The sequence below is a fragment of the Canis aureus genome, chromosome 2, assembly GCF_053574225.1.
Source record: "Canis aureus isolate CA01 chromosome 2, VMU_Caureus_v.1.0, whole genome shotgun sequence".
NCBI lineage: Eukaryota > Metazoa > Chordata > Mammalia > Carnivora > Canidae > Canis > Canis aureus.
Window position 1 is genome coordinate 40805924 of NC_135612.1, and position 13963 is coordinate 40819886.

The 13963-nt window shown below is 52.4% G+C and overlaps 1 protein-coding gene and 1 pseudogene across 6 annotated transcripts in view; both read right to left on the bottom strand.

Annotated features, from left to right (window-relative positions):
* LOC144289857 (ADP-ribosylation factor 1 pseudogene) overlaps positions 1 to 621 on the bottom strand; it is a 56255-nt pseudogene extending 55634 nt beyond the window's left edge.
* A 5648-nt stretch (positions 622 to 6269) lies between these two features.
* Positions 6270 to 13963, bottom strand: part of LRRK1 (leucine rich repeat kinase 1) — a 121604-nt gene continuing 113910 nt past the window's right edge. For all 6 annotated transcript variants that reach the window (XM_077869462.1, XM_077869494.1, XM_077869476.1 and 3 more), the window contains 4 exons: positions 13560 to 13676; positions 9961 to 10811; positions 9503 to 9604; positions 6270 to 7702 (listed from right to left, as the gene is read on the bottom strand). In XM_077869462.1, the coding sequence (XP_077725588.1) occupies positions 7525 to 7702; positions 9503 to 9604; positions 9961 to 10811; positions 13560 to 13676 (1248 nt within the window). In that variant the 3' untranslated portion in view covers positions 6270 to 7524. The remainder of the gene's footprint in view (positions 7703 to 9502; positions 9605 to 9960; positions 10812 to 13559; positions 13677 to 13963) is intronic.

A 13963-nucleotide genomic window follows, 5' to 3' on the forward strand; every position in this document is an offset into this window, starting at 1 on the left:
AGGCAGTGCACCCCGGCTGGGTGGTGATCTGGGCCGTGATCTGGGCGGTGATCTGGGCCGTGATCTGGGCCGTGATCTGGGCGGTGATCTGGGCCGTGATCTGGGCCGTGATCGCAGCCGCGTTCCGGGCGCTCGGGAGGCCCTGCTGGTTGGCCACGCCAGGAGGGCGGCATCCCCGGCATCCCCGGCATCCCCGGCATCCCCGCGCTCATCCTCCGCCAGCATCCTCGCGGGCTCCCCACGGCCTCGTTCACGCCTCTCGCTTGTTGCTGTCACCCCCAAAGATGAGACCTTGCGTGTTCTGGAAGCAGTGGCACCACAGAGGCCGCCCATGGCCCCCACGGGGAAGCTGATGTTCTTGTGCTCCAGGGTCCCCACATCGAAGCCTATGGTGGGAATGGGGGTCACGATCTCCCCCGGCTTTAGCTGGTACAGGATGGTGGTCTTCCCTGCAGCATCCGGGCCCACCATGAGAAGGCGCGTTTCTTTTTTGCCAAAAAGGCCCCTGAACAGGTTCGCGAAGGTATTTCCCATGCTGTAGACTGGTGCGAGCAGCTCTGGCCAGAGAAACCCTCGGCGGCCCTGTCAAGGCTACTGCTCCGAGCCAGGCGTTGGTTTCACTTCCACCCCTTTTATTTCTAATTTTATGTATTTGGATATATTTTTTTTAGTCTAGCTTTTGCTTGCCAGTTTTATTTTTTCAAAAAGCAAGTTGACATTCACTGATGTTTCTTACTGTTTTTCTAGTCTCTGTTTCATTTATTTCTGCTCTGATCTTTGTTATTTCCTTCTTTATGCTAACTTTATTTTTTTTTTTAGTTTATTATTTTTCTAGTTCCTTGAGGTGTAAAGTTACATTGTATATTTAAAATCTGTTTTCCCTCTTCTTATTGTAGGCATTATCTCTGTAAACGTATCCCTTGGAATTGCTTTTTGCTGTACCCCATAAGTTTCGCTATACAGTGTTGCCATTTTTGTTTGTTTCAAGATATTCTTTGGTTTCCCTTTCAATTTCTTTTTTGATCCAATGGTTGTTCAGGTGTGTGTTGCTTAATTTCCATATATTTGTGATTTTTCCAGTTTTCTTCCTGATATTAATGTTAGTTTCTTAGCATTGTAGTCAGAAAAAGATACTGATGACTTCAATCTTCTTAAATTTGTTGTGACCTATTTTGTGACCTAACATATGATCTATCCTGGGGAATGTTCGTATGCACTTGAGATGAATGTGTATTCTGCTGCTGTTGGATGAAAAGTTCTGTATATGTTTTTTAGGTCCATGTAGTCTAAAGTGTAGTTCAAATCCAGTGTTTCCTTGATGACTTTCTGTCTGGGTGATCTAGCCATTGTTGAAAATGGGGTATTGAAATCCCCTACTATTATTGTATAGTTATTTATTTCTCCTTTTGCAAATTTTAATATTTATTTATTTTGATGCTCTGGTATTGGGTGCATATATTTTTACGATTGTTATATCCTTTTAATGATTTGACCCCTTTATCATTATATAATTAGTTTCTTGTTTCTTGTTACTGGTTTTGACTTAAAGTTTATTTTGTGTAAATTTAGTTATCTCTACTGTCTTTGGGTTTCCATTTGCATAGAATATCATTTTCCAACTCTACACTCTCAGCCTATGTGTGTCCTTAAAGTTGAAGTAAAGTCTCTTATAGACAGCTTTGGGTCTCGTTCTTTATCCATCCAGTCACTCATTGTCTTTTGACTGGAGAATTTAATCTATCTATATTTAAAGTAATTATCGATAAGGACTTACTATTGACATTTCATTAATTGTTTTCTGCCTATTTTATAGTTGCTTTATTCCTTTTTTCTGTCTTGCTGACTCCTGTTGTTATTTGATGATTTTCTATTGTGGTGTACGTTGGTTCCTTTGTCTTTATTCTTTGTGTATCTACTCTATGTTTTTGCCTCCTGGTTACCATGAGGCTTACATAAAACATAAGCCTGATAAGAACCTGTTTCACCCTGATAAAAACTTAACTTTTATCACATACAAAAACTCTACCTGCTGTGAGGCATGATGAAGACAGTCTTCTGGTAGGGTCTCTATTCTGCAGTAGTCAGGATAGAAGAGAGAGGTTCTACAGTGGCATGCAGGGCCTGTGCAAGGCCATCAACCATCATGGCCTCCCCAAATGTAGCTAAGTCCCACTCCTTGAAGGTTTACTTCTGCAGAATCATACAGATGTGCACAGCAGAGCCCCTGTGTTGATCTTTCTTTTCATCACTCAGACCTCCCCTGTGTCCTCTGTAGGTAGAGGGAAGGTGGGGCAGGGGTCTGCCCTGGAGTGGGAGAAATGTGACTGGGGAGAGGTGGGAATAGGATGTCATCCTTTTCTGGATCTTTCTGACCTGTAGATCAGAGAGATGGCAGGGATTGGGGGGCGGTGGTATCCAGAACTTTAAGCCTATAAACCTGAAGTACCTTCATTTTTTTCTCCCTCTGCTTTCAGTTAACTCAGATTTGTGAGCCTGGGTGCAAGGCTGGGAGTCAGGCTATGGGCATCCTGCTGGGCTCCTGTGTTACTGCCTGTACACTGTTGATGTCTGGTTAGTCAAGCTTGTGGATCTGCTAAACACAAAACAATCAACCTCTCTTTAAATGTTATACTCCTTATATACCTAATATGTAACACCTGAGTCTTGACCAATTTCCCCCGTTAAATATTGATTTAAAATTCTATCGAGTCTCATCACATTTAACTAAAAATCAAAATATTAGACTACCTTCAGTGCTTTAAATACCCTAAGAAGATAAAACATACATAAAATGCTACATCTGTTATGAAACCAAGTACTCACTGTAAAGCAGACCCAAACTCTACTTGTTTCACATGAGCCCCTATCTTACTCATAGCCATAGTTCTTCCAAGTGTTTCTGAGCCTTCCTAGGTTGTAATGACAAGGGAGGGAGTGGTCATGACTAGGAGGTGGGGAGGGTGTCCTGGCCCTGGATTGGGGGCTGGGCTGGGTCCATTACATACACTGTCCCTCCTGATCCTGACAGGGTGAGAACTTCCATGACATCTCACAAAGAAGAAACCAGGGTCACAGAAGTGGGGGTGGAGGGTCTTGCCCAGCATTCAGGGTTTAAAACTTGCGGGAGATCAAAGTGGGCTTTTGGGTAACCTGGATGCAACCCTGGACCTCATTTTAATTGTGGCTGTTCCAGGGAGAAGAACTATAGCCCATGTCCACCCTCTTATGATGCAGCAGTAAGCTCTCAGGGGCAGGTCTGGCCACAGAATGTTCCAATTCATCATTGCTCAGGTCTCTGCCTGAACTTGAACAGAAACTTGTTAGGGCCAGCCTGAGAGCATCACTTGTTTGCCTTCAGGGCTCAAGTTGTGCTGGTGGAAAACGTACACGAACATTTAGGAATTGCACTGGGCTGCTAGTAGTGGAGAGTTGGAAAATATTGGCTTAAACAAGGAAGTGATTTCTTGGTCCATGAGGAATGAGGAGACTGGGGGTGAGCATCCAGGGCTGGCATGGAGGGCTGCCTCCCTATCACTGTCCCAAGATCTTCCCAGAATCCCTGGAGGGCCCTGGGCTTATGTTCTGTTGAGAACCAGGGAGGCAGGGGCAGGGCTCAAGGGGTTCCAACCGAGTCAGCCCTTTGGTGATGCTTCCCTGAAGCTGGACCCATTGGCACACTATCCCTTCCCTGTAAGGGAGGCTGTGAAATGATGCACCACAAACCATGGTCTGTTACCGAGCAGTCTCTGCCAGGGCTTCTCTAAGTGCTGTTTTAACTGACTGCCCCCACCTCCCTTGGCCCTATTTCCTTCAAGACTGCTCCATTCTGCCCAGGATGAGACACATCATTAGGCACTTAGGGAGCAGAGGGTTTGAGGCCCCAGGCCCTGACATGCCAGAAGACGTGGCTTCTTCCAGGGTAGCAGCCTGCTGGCATCTAGACGGGTTTCACGGTGCTGTTTTTCTGTGGCCTTGGTGGGAGGGGGTTCTGTGTCACCATGCCTCCTTCAGGCTCCAGCAGATGCTTTCTGCAAGAGGAGAAGCAGAGAAAGCAGGACCCATTCCCCTGGTCCAAGGGGCTGGGCAGGTAGGTGGGGTCTAGTGCACCCCCAGGTAGGGTCATTGCAGAGACTGCAAATAATCAGTGGCCCTGGAAGATGGTGACCAATCGGTGGCCAGTTGTCAGAAAGTGCTGTTTTCCCTGGTGCAGGGTGGTGGGCAGGAGGTGGGAGGAAGCTGGGTGCTTATCTGCTGAGGAAGGGGCTGTGATCCTGTAGTTGGGCTGCACGTGTTCATAATATTATGGGCAAGGGCAGACCAGGGTCACAGCCCACTGACCTTTGCCAACTGTTCCCCAGGCCCCCCCAGCTGTCCTCCTACTGTGAACATCCACCTCTGCCTGCATCCCAAAGACAGCCAGGGTGGGTTCTGCTTGAGCCATGAGGTCAGATGGCTGGCCCTGCCCCTGGAACCTGATACCCTCCCTGGGGATTTCCCAGGCCTCTGGACAGCAAGGCAGAGGTATGTCATTTCTGGGGCCCGGGGGAGAAGTCCCTCCTGACCTGACTTACCATCAAGGCAAGGCTTATATACAATTCAAACAGTGCAGTGAGGAAAGTGTAAGGCAGAAGCTAATGATCTACTGCTCTATGCCAGGCCTCAACTCTGCTCCCCAGAGGCAACCGATGCCTACCCAACTCTCAGGCATCCTTCGGGATATTTTCCCTGTGAATTTCTTTTTTACTCAAATAGTAACTCTATACACACCACCCTGTGAGTTGCTTTTGAGAAAAACAATGCATTTATTATACCCTGGAGAACATGTCGGACCAGTGCCGTTAGCCCCGGCCCTTCTCTGAGCAGCTGCGGAGGTACGGCAGCATGGCTGGAAGTTCAGGCACTTTTTGACTTCCCTCCTGATAGAGGTTTGGGTTGTCTCCTGTTTGGGACCATTATGGGTGATGTTACAGCGACACTCTTGTTCTTTACCTTTGGGTATTTTCACAGGAAATTCAGCATCAAATACTTAAGTGGGACTGCTAGGCTAAATGGTCTGTGCATTTGAAATTTTGATGGATTTGGATCTATCCACCAAATTTGGATGGCCAAAAAGCCCTCTAAGGGGTGGCCCCACGGTCAATTAGCTCCCGTTTAGCCCACTTTCCATTTAGCAAAGTGATTTTAAAAGACAGGTCATCAAACGTCCCTGCCTAAAACTTAAAACCAGTAGCTTTGATGGAGATCCATGCCTATAGAGCCATGCCTAGTGGGCCTCTGAGCTCCCCCTTCTTCCAAATGTTCCAGCCACACTAGCTCTTCATCTGTCGTTCCCACACAGCAGCTCAGCCCCACCACAGGGCCTTTGCACATGTGGATCTTCCAATGTGGTACCTGCGGATCTCCACAGGAATGCCCACGTGAGGGTAGTAAATGACATTTTGCTGCTGTCCTCATATCTATTTCCTCACTGTTGGGTGAGGTTGAGTGCTTTTTATGTCCTCTGCCTTCTTCCTTTTGTGTTTCCTCTTATCGAAAGGTATGAACTCTTTGTATGTAAGATATAAATGAGCTGTTTGCCTCTCATTTGTCACCAATATTTTTTTCACAGTTGACTGTCTTTTGACTTTGTGGTAGCTTTTCCATTTAAGTTTCTAATTTTTATGTAGTGAAACCATTTCCTGCATGGTTTCCAACTTTTGTGAAGAGGTGCCCCAAGCTGGCTCCATGAGGCTGTGGGCTGAATGGCCAGCCTCTTGTCACAGAAGCTTATGCCTCAGTCTGGGGGGAGGCCAGGTCAGAGAGATGGGTCAGGACTGGATCATGGGGGCCCTGAGTGTCAGCCTAGCAGTTGGGCTGCAGGTTGTAGAGTGCAGGATCGGGGCAGGAGAAGGACAGGCCCCAGTTTGCAGTTGGGGTGGGTGGGAGTAATGGGGCAGCTGTGGGGTGCTGGGATGGGAAGGGCAGGAGAGGAGTGACCACTGAGGTCCAGCTAAGGGATGAGGGTGGGATGTGAAAGTGACATGGACAGGGGTGCAGCCCTGCAGCCCCTGCTGGACTTGGTGCCCAGACCAGCAAAAGGCAGTGGGGAGGTGGAAGCTGACAGAGTGGCTGCCTCTGCCCGTGGAAGCTGCTGTGGGGCTGCCTGCGCAGAGGCAGCTGTAGGCAAGGTTGGCGGGGCTCCCCTTGCACCCCGACAGTGAGTGGGCCTGGCCAGGACAGAGCCCGTGCTGTTACTCCACACTCTACAGACAGAGGCTGTGACATCATCCTCAAGAGAATCAGTTTATTTTCAGATAAAAGGAACCACATTTGCCCGCATATCCCAGCGAATGTTAAGTCTGATTCTTATAACTTAATTTTACAAAAAGGTCAAAACCACTTAAGTATGACCTCATGTTCACACCACCATTCTGGGTTCAGCAGCCTCAAATGATTATTCTTGGTAGCGACATGGTACATGTGCATGTGTGTATGTGTGTGCATAATTTATAAAAACTGTTGCTGTCGTACCCACAAATCCCCCGTTAACAAGTTTGAATTCTATGCTTTGCTGTTCATGTGTGTAGTCAATGTTTAGCAAATACATAATTTGGTATAAGCCCCATATGATGTGACTTCACAACCGGGGCCTAACCACTGAGCTATTACTTAATTTGCTAAAGTGATAAACAAGATTATTATGTGCAAAACAAACAGGGCTTGTGCTCCAGCTGCATCCAAGTTTATTTCATAAAGCTATAAACACATGGCCCTTTCTTAAGTCTTGCTGATTGAGTTCCCCCTGCCTTTTGTCGGCAGGAGAAGAATGTAGAGGCTGAGTGGGTGCTCTGGGCACTGTGCTAGCTCTTGGCTTTCCAGCTGTGTCACTTAAAGGAACTCATTCATTCCCCGGATTGGGCAGTGCTCCTCCCCGAGGGTCCTTCTGAGGGCTTCTCACACAGAGACTTTCCTGAGCGGGAGACATCTGATCTTGGCTTGCCCAAGCGGGGGCCCTGGGCCCCGGGGACCCAGGGGCTTGTGAAATGTGCTGAAAGCCTGGAGGCCACTGGGGGAAGGGGCAGAGGTCGCAGCCCCCTCCCACCCTGCCCTGAACTGCTCCCCAGCTGAGAGCCTCTAGTGTAATTCCATCCCAGAGCTGGGTAGGAAAATGGGCAGGCCCACTATGCCATGAGGGCCCAGCCCCACCTTGTGTGACCCAGTCAGGAGCGGGATCCCCCTCCCCTGCTCCTGGAAGTGGATAGAGGAGGCAGGGGGAGTTTCCCCCAGCCAGGCCCTACCATCTTCTCTTGGGTTGTAAAACCAGCAATGGGAGAATGGAGGTAGGCAGCTAACTCTGCCCTGGGGAACCGGGGAACCCCCAAACCACCACCAGGGTGGTAACTTTTCAGCACTTCTAGCAGCAAGTGGCTCACAGGAGAACCCAGTCTGTCTTCTGAGTCCTTCAGTGGGTGGTGGGCTGCAGCAGAGGGGTCAAGCCGCTGGCCCCGGGGCAGCCAGGTCTGGAAGACCGTCATTCCATAGGAATTACCTTCTCTTCCGCATGCAAGCCTCCAGCCGGCCCAGCTCCTCATACGACTGGTAGAAAACATCAAACTCCCTGGTGCCCCAGCCCCTCCAGACAGCCAGGCACCACTCCATGTTTTCGTTCTCAAAGCCGCACACAACTGTGTCCTTTGCAACCACTGCCGCATCCATAAGCACCCTACAGAGAGAGGGGAGGTCTGAGAAAACCTCCAGGGGTCCCCACTTGGTCAGAGCCAGTCTGGGGGTATCTGTACATCCCAGCCTGGCAGCAGTGATGTGCTTGGATGCCTGCTTCCCCGGTGGTCCAGCCCGCAGGCAGAGGCTTCCTAACAGAAGAGCCTAGGGCATCACTTGGTGTTCTTGGGGATTGCCTGTAAGGGACTCACCCCATGAAAGGCCACAGATGCAACGAGAACAGGTGGCCTCTGTCACTGGACCCAGACCTCCATGTGTCCAGAAAGCACCATCGATGCTGCTTGTCAATGGCCCATAATGGATTTGAAGCACTGACTTTGTTCCCTTGACATCAGCTCAGGCCTGGTTCTTCTCACGCTAAATTCCCAGTGCAGGAAATGCATGATGGTATATCAGAGAAAAAACCTGTGCCAGCATGTCCTAACTATAGGCATGTGTTTTTTGAGGCTGTGGATGGTTTTGCTGATCTGTGCACACACCGTAGGTTTCCTGCTGGGCCTCAGCTGGACAGGGAAGCCCACGTCCCAACCCTCACTGCCGTGCGCTGTGGCCAGCACGCAAACCAGTATGAGCAGGGCCTCTAGCCTCCTCGGGGCTTTGCACACTGCGGGCACTCATTAGCTTTGCGCTGAGGGAATCAGTGTCTCAGATACATTGCAAAAAGCTGGAGGGATCGGGCTATGGCCCTCCTATCAGCTGGCCGCCTGGGCTGATTTCTTCCTACAGGGAGTGTGTCTGGTTCCTGGTAAACCTGCCTTGGGGCTGCTGAATAGGAAAAACATCGTTAGTGAAAATTTTAGGGACACTAACGATGGGTGATCTGAGGTCAACAGGCCTGGGGCTCTACAGAGTCGCCTGCTCCCCAAGAAGCCCCACCTGTGATCTGATTAACTACCTCAGCCCACAAAGTCAACTGGGGCTCAGTAGAAAAAACAAAACAAAACAAAATCCAGCTCCTGTTTCTGGAATTACTGGCAGAGCAGGGTCAATGGATCTGGTGACTCCTTGAGAATGCTCAATGCTTTTGGGCAAGAGAGGGGACCCGCCATAGACGTTTCTTCTCTCATTGTCGTCCTGGTCTGGGGCAAATAGGCCGAATGGGATTTCTCCATAAAGGAGATTTGTAGTATGAGGCTCAGCAGACAAAGTGAGGTCAATGAATACTGCTGTGGATACTGCTGGCTGCCAAGGGACTCTGGGAACCAGGCGGTGCTGCCTCCCATGTTCGTGGCCATGCACACTGCATCCAGATAGGCTGTCTTGCTCCAGAATGACCCTCACAGTGGAGTCTGGCCTGCCTCCTGGCAGGACCCCCTAGAAGATGGGTATGGAGCCATGGCTGAGACTGGGCTTGGGTATAGTGAGGGGTGGTGTATGCGAGGTCTGTGGCTCCTCTAGGTGCTATATGGGCAGGTGGAGCACCCCAGGAAGGGCCTTCCTGCTTGCTGGGAAGTCCAGTGAATCACCTGGCTCCCTGTTTCCATTGCAGTTGAACTCTAGCCCTGGAGACATATATCCCAGGCAGGACACTTGGTTCATAGGTGCACTGGGTACCCCAGAAATAGCCAGCCCTGGCCAGTGGCTAATGCTCGGTTCAGCTGGTACCTGCTGGGCCCCCGAGGAGCTGCCTGGAGGACCCCATCTTGTTCCTGCTCTGCCTTATGGCCACATCAGTGGATGTGGAGGACAGAAGGGCGAGAGGCCACTGTGTGGGGGTGTGGCAGAGGGGCCTCGATGCCCCACACCATAGCCCCGGGCCTACAGGAGGTGTCCTGAGACTTACCCACGTGGAGTGAGCTCACGGGCTTTTAAGACAGCAATGACTCGGCCCCGCTGGCCGCTGGCGTCCTTCTCCAGGCCGATGACAATAACATCGCCACCGCGCCTGCGAAACCAAAACCGAGAAGGGGAAGTGTTTTGTCCCGGGCTGTGCTCTCCAGGGGGAAAGGGAGCTGGCGGGCACAGAGGCAGGGCAACCAACTCGCCGTCTCTGCGACTGGATTGAGTTACTGGGAGGGCGCCGCAGCCGGGCCCAGGAGGCCTTTCCCAGCGGGAAACCGAATCTCCGCGGACCACGGCTCTGCCTCGAGGGCCTGGTCAGCTCCCAGGGGGGCAGATGAGCCAAGTGCCACCGTTCTCAGGTTTGCTAAAGAGATCCCTGGGGGTGGGGGGGTGGATCGTGACAGCACCTGCCAGCTCCCGTGGCCCAGCCAGGAGCGCACCCCCTCCCGGGAACCCTACCTGGGGACCCAGATGACGTCCTTCACGGCCAGGATCCTCACCGCCTGCAGGTGCTGGCTGAAAGCCTCCCCGTCCACGGGCGTCAGGTCGTGCTCGGACCTGTCGGAGCCCGCTGTGGGCTCGTGCAGCCTGTCAGAGTCCTCGCAGTCGGTGGAGAAAGGCACGCTGGAAGAGCTTGCCGGGGAGCAGGGCAGGCTAGAGGAGGACGCGGGGGCCCGGTGCGGGGAGGAGGAGGAGTAGGAAGACATGGAGCAGTAGTCGGTCAGTGAGTCCTGATGGGTCAGGATCTGCGTGCCCAGCTCCTCGCTATACATGATGCTCACGTCTGCGATGGAGTCCCCCTCAGGTTCTTTGGGGCTGGCCATGTGGCGGCCCGGGGACTCCGGACCCAAGGGGCGCACGGGAAACATGTCTCTGAGCGGGCTGGGGTCCCCACAGAAATACCGGGCGCATAGCTGGTAGGTGGCTGCGTGGTACATCACCAACAAGTTGGCCCTGTTGTCCAGGCACCAGACGACCTCCTCCCCCCTGCACTCAGAGCTGCACACGAGCGAGGTGACCACCGAAGGGGCCAGGTAGGGCTCCAGCCTCCTGCTGATCTCCAGGGCTGCACAGTCGATGACCAGCAGGCCAGGCCCATTGCTGTACCAGACCTCAGACCCGCTGTTGACCACCTCCATGGCCTTCACGGGGTAGGGGTTCTGTCGCATGTCTTCATCTGGGATGCTGAACTTGGACCTGTTGGCCGTGTGTGAACACAGGTAGGAGCAGCTGTTGTCTGGGACACCGCGCACCACGGCAAACACTGCCACAAGCCCGTCATCTAGGCCTGCCAGCACCAGGTAGGAATTCTGCAAGCAGAAGACGGGACTGCCTGTTGGTTCCACGCAGGCCAGGAGAGAAGCAGAGTGGGCCCAAGGCTCATCTCTGCACCCACCCAAGCATGCCCAGAGAAGCAATGTTCCCCAAAAGGCAGGGGCTCCAGCAGGACCTCCTGGGCATGCTCCCAAAGGAGGTGTAACTCAAGCCCGGAAGAGCCATGCCCACCCTTCCTGCTGCAAGCAGGAGAAGAGCAAGCCTGGGAAGAGCGTGGCTCACAGCCCCTGGCAGGGAGCACGTGTGGCCTGCACTACACGACCTGCCTTCGCTCAGGCTGGGTTCCTGCAGCGTGAGCAGGAGGGGCCTGCCTTCTCCTTCGGGTCACAAGGGCCTCCTTCAGAGACGGGATGTGGTTCTGCTTGTTAACGAAGTGACAGCGGCTCTGCGTGCTTGCCACTGCCGCCTGGGCACTGGCCTGCCATAGGAAGGGCCGAGTCTCATCCATCTCTGTGACTCCACCTGGTTTTCTGCACTAGCAGATGATAGGTGCCTGCTGAACCTATTCTTGAAGAAATAGCTTCCAACCGAACCTTCTCATGGAGGCGCTTCTTGGACATTGTGCCTACACTCCCCACTTACCACACCTATTCTGAAATGCCTCACTGGCGGTGCTAAAGTCCTGGGGTTGCTCTCCACCCCTGCAGTGAAGCATTTTTTTTTTTTTAAATTTTTATTTATTTATGATAGTCACAGAGAGAGAGAGAGGCAGAGACACAGGCAGAGGGAGAAGCAGGCTCCATGCACTGGGAGCCCGATGTGGGATTCGATCCCGGGTCTCCAGGATCGCGCCCTGGGCCAAAGGCAGGCGCCAAACCGCTGCGCCACCCAGGGATCCCAAGCATTTTTTTTTTTTAATGTGATCTTTTGTAGCCACCAAGGTCAGCAGGCAGAGGCCAAAGTTGCAGGGACAGGGCTGATTGATGCCCCCACGCCCCGCCCCAGGGTCTCCCTGGAGCATCTCTGCAGAGCTGGGAACAGAGGGCAGTGTCACACCCTAGATGCCTGCCTAGGGCTGAGGTGGGATGGGCAGAGTTCAGAACAAAGCTGAAGCCACGACAGAGACAGAGCGGGGACCCAGGCTTTGTGCCAGAGCGAGTGAGCAGCAGAAAGCCCCCTTTCTGGAACCTGGAGCTACTTGGGAACTCAGGCGGCCAAGGAAACAAGCAAACCAGCTTCTAGCTCAGCAGCAAGGCCAATAAGCCCAAAGAACATTTATCAAAATCCATTTTCAGAATTGTAGGCAAGAAAGCAGCCAAAGCAAACAGGAGCAGAGTCTCTATCTGAATCCCGGCTCCGGGCCCCAGTCAGGGCGGTGAGCCCCACGGCCCAGCTGGGTGTGAACGTGCGCGTGCAAGAATGTAGGGGCCTGCTGTCGCGGCCACGGGGCAGCACGGCCTCCGAGGGGCAGGCGCCCTGACTGGGAGGCTCCGCACAGAGCCGGCTTTATTCCCTCTGGTCATGAGGCTGGTGGTGCCCTGGCTCGGGGGCTCTGGCCAGCAGTGGCCTTAAATAACGCTTTGTGTCATGTTCTCCCAGGCTCTGGGGCAGACCGGGTCCTGAGCTGCCTAGCCTCGCCCATGGGGCACACTCATAAATGACCCTAGGGTTGATTTCAGACCTTCTTTTTTTTTTTCTTTTTGTTTTAAAGAAATAAACTGGAGTAGGGTGAAGAGCATATATATTTCATGACTGTCAGGAAGTAATAATAATGGTCACATTTACCCAAGTGTGTGGGTCCAGGGCTCTGGGTGTGTCATGCCCAGAAGGAAAGAACCTTCTTCTACCTCTTCTTATCCTCATTTTACAGATGAGAAAACTGAAATTGGATGATGACAGCTAACATGTTTTAACCAAACATCACCTTGAGCATTTACTAGGAGCAGAGGGGTGGGGATGGGGGATGAGGATAAGCAAAGCGGGAGGGCTGAGACAAAGACAGAAGAGCAGTGCCTGGACTCGGAGGCCAGAGAAGCCTGAGAGCACCACTGAAGGGCTGGGGCCAGGCTGGGGCAGCTTCTCAGAGCAGGCTTGATGGTCCTTGACCCTGAGAACGGAGTGAAACGTAGTCTGGCAGGGGTGTGTGGGGTGGGGCCATTCCTAGCTGGAAGGGTCCCCTCAGAGTGCGGTGCTGGATGGGACGGGGAGCGAGGAGCCAGCTGGGGGAGCTTGCCGGGCCTGCAGAGGTACCCAGTCCCATCAGAGGAGTGGTGGAGCTGCCTGAGCCCTGGGCTGTGGAGATTTATCACTTGGGGTTCCATTTCAGAGAGGTGGGGGATGGAAGGTAGAGGAAATGGACCAAGAGGCGACCCAGGTCTCAGGCTGACAGTGGGCGCTCCAGAGGGGGGTGGGCAGGGCTGCCCGCACTCTGGAGAACCACTGCTACCCAAAGGGGAAGGGCACATGTACAATGGCTCTTTATATCATTTGTACCAAAAAGGGGCCTCACTCGAATCGGGGCCGTGGCATTTGCAGGTGCAATACAAGCTTTCCACTTGGCTCATAGTTTTGCTTTGCTAGTGACACAGGTTCTTGAAAAGGCACAAATGATGGCCTGTCTCTCCAAGGCTGAGTGTGACCTGATCTGGGCTTGGTGGTCCAAGAGGCCATGGCTTTGCTCCCACTCCTCATACCCCCTCCCCTTAAGCTGAGGTGGGGGGGCCACTCCAACAGAAAAGGAAGGGAGTCACAGACCTGGGCATCCACCTTTTCCCTTACCTCACCTTTTTAATAATAGGCACGGCCAACAAGCAGGTGACAACAGCCGGGGTGTCCAAAGCCCGTTGGGGTGTGTTTAAGGGGCACATGCCCTTGAGGCTGTAGATGTAGATCTTCTGGTCCTGTAGAGGCAGACAAACCAACATGAGACCCAGGTTGGAATATATCTGCCAGTTTTGTCTTAGGGTCCCTTCTACCTCAGGAATCCCTTTGTGCCTTAGAAAGCAACATGTGTTGGGGGTTTTCAGGTTGGTTGGTTGCATATTCCTATTCTTTGTAGAAATGTTGAAAACTACAGAAGAGTTGAAAGAAGAAACATAAAATCATTCATATCCCATTTCTTGGAGAAAACCTCCATGGGGACTTGGGGCCCAGACTCCTTTCCCCTTGGTATTTGTGGGTGTGTCCT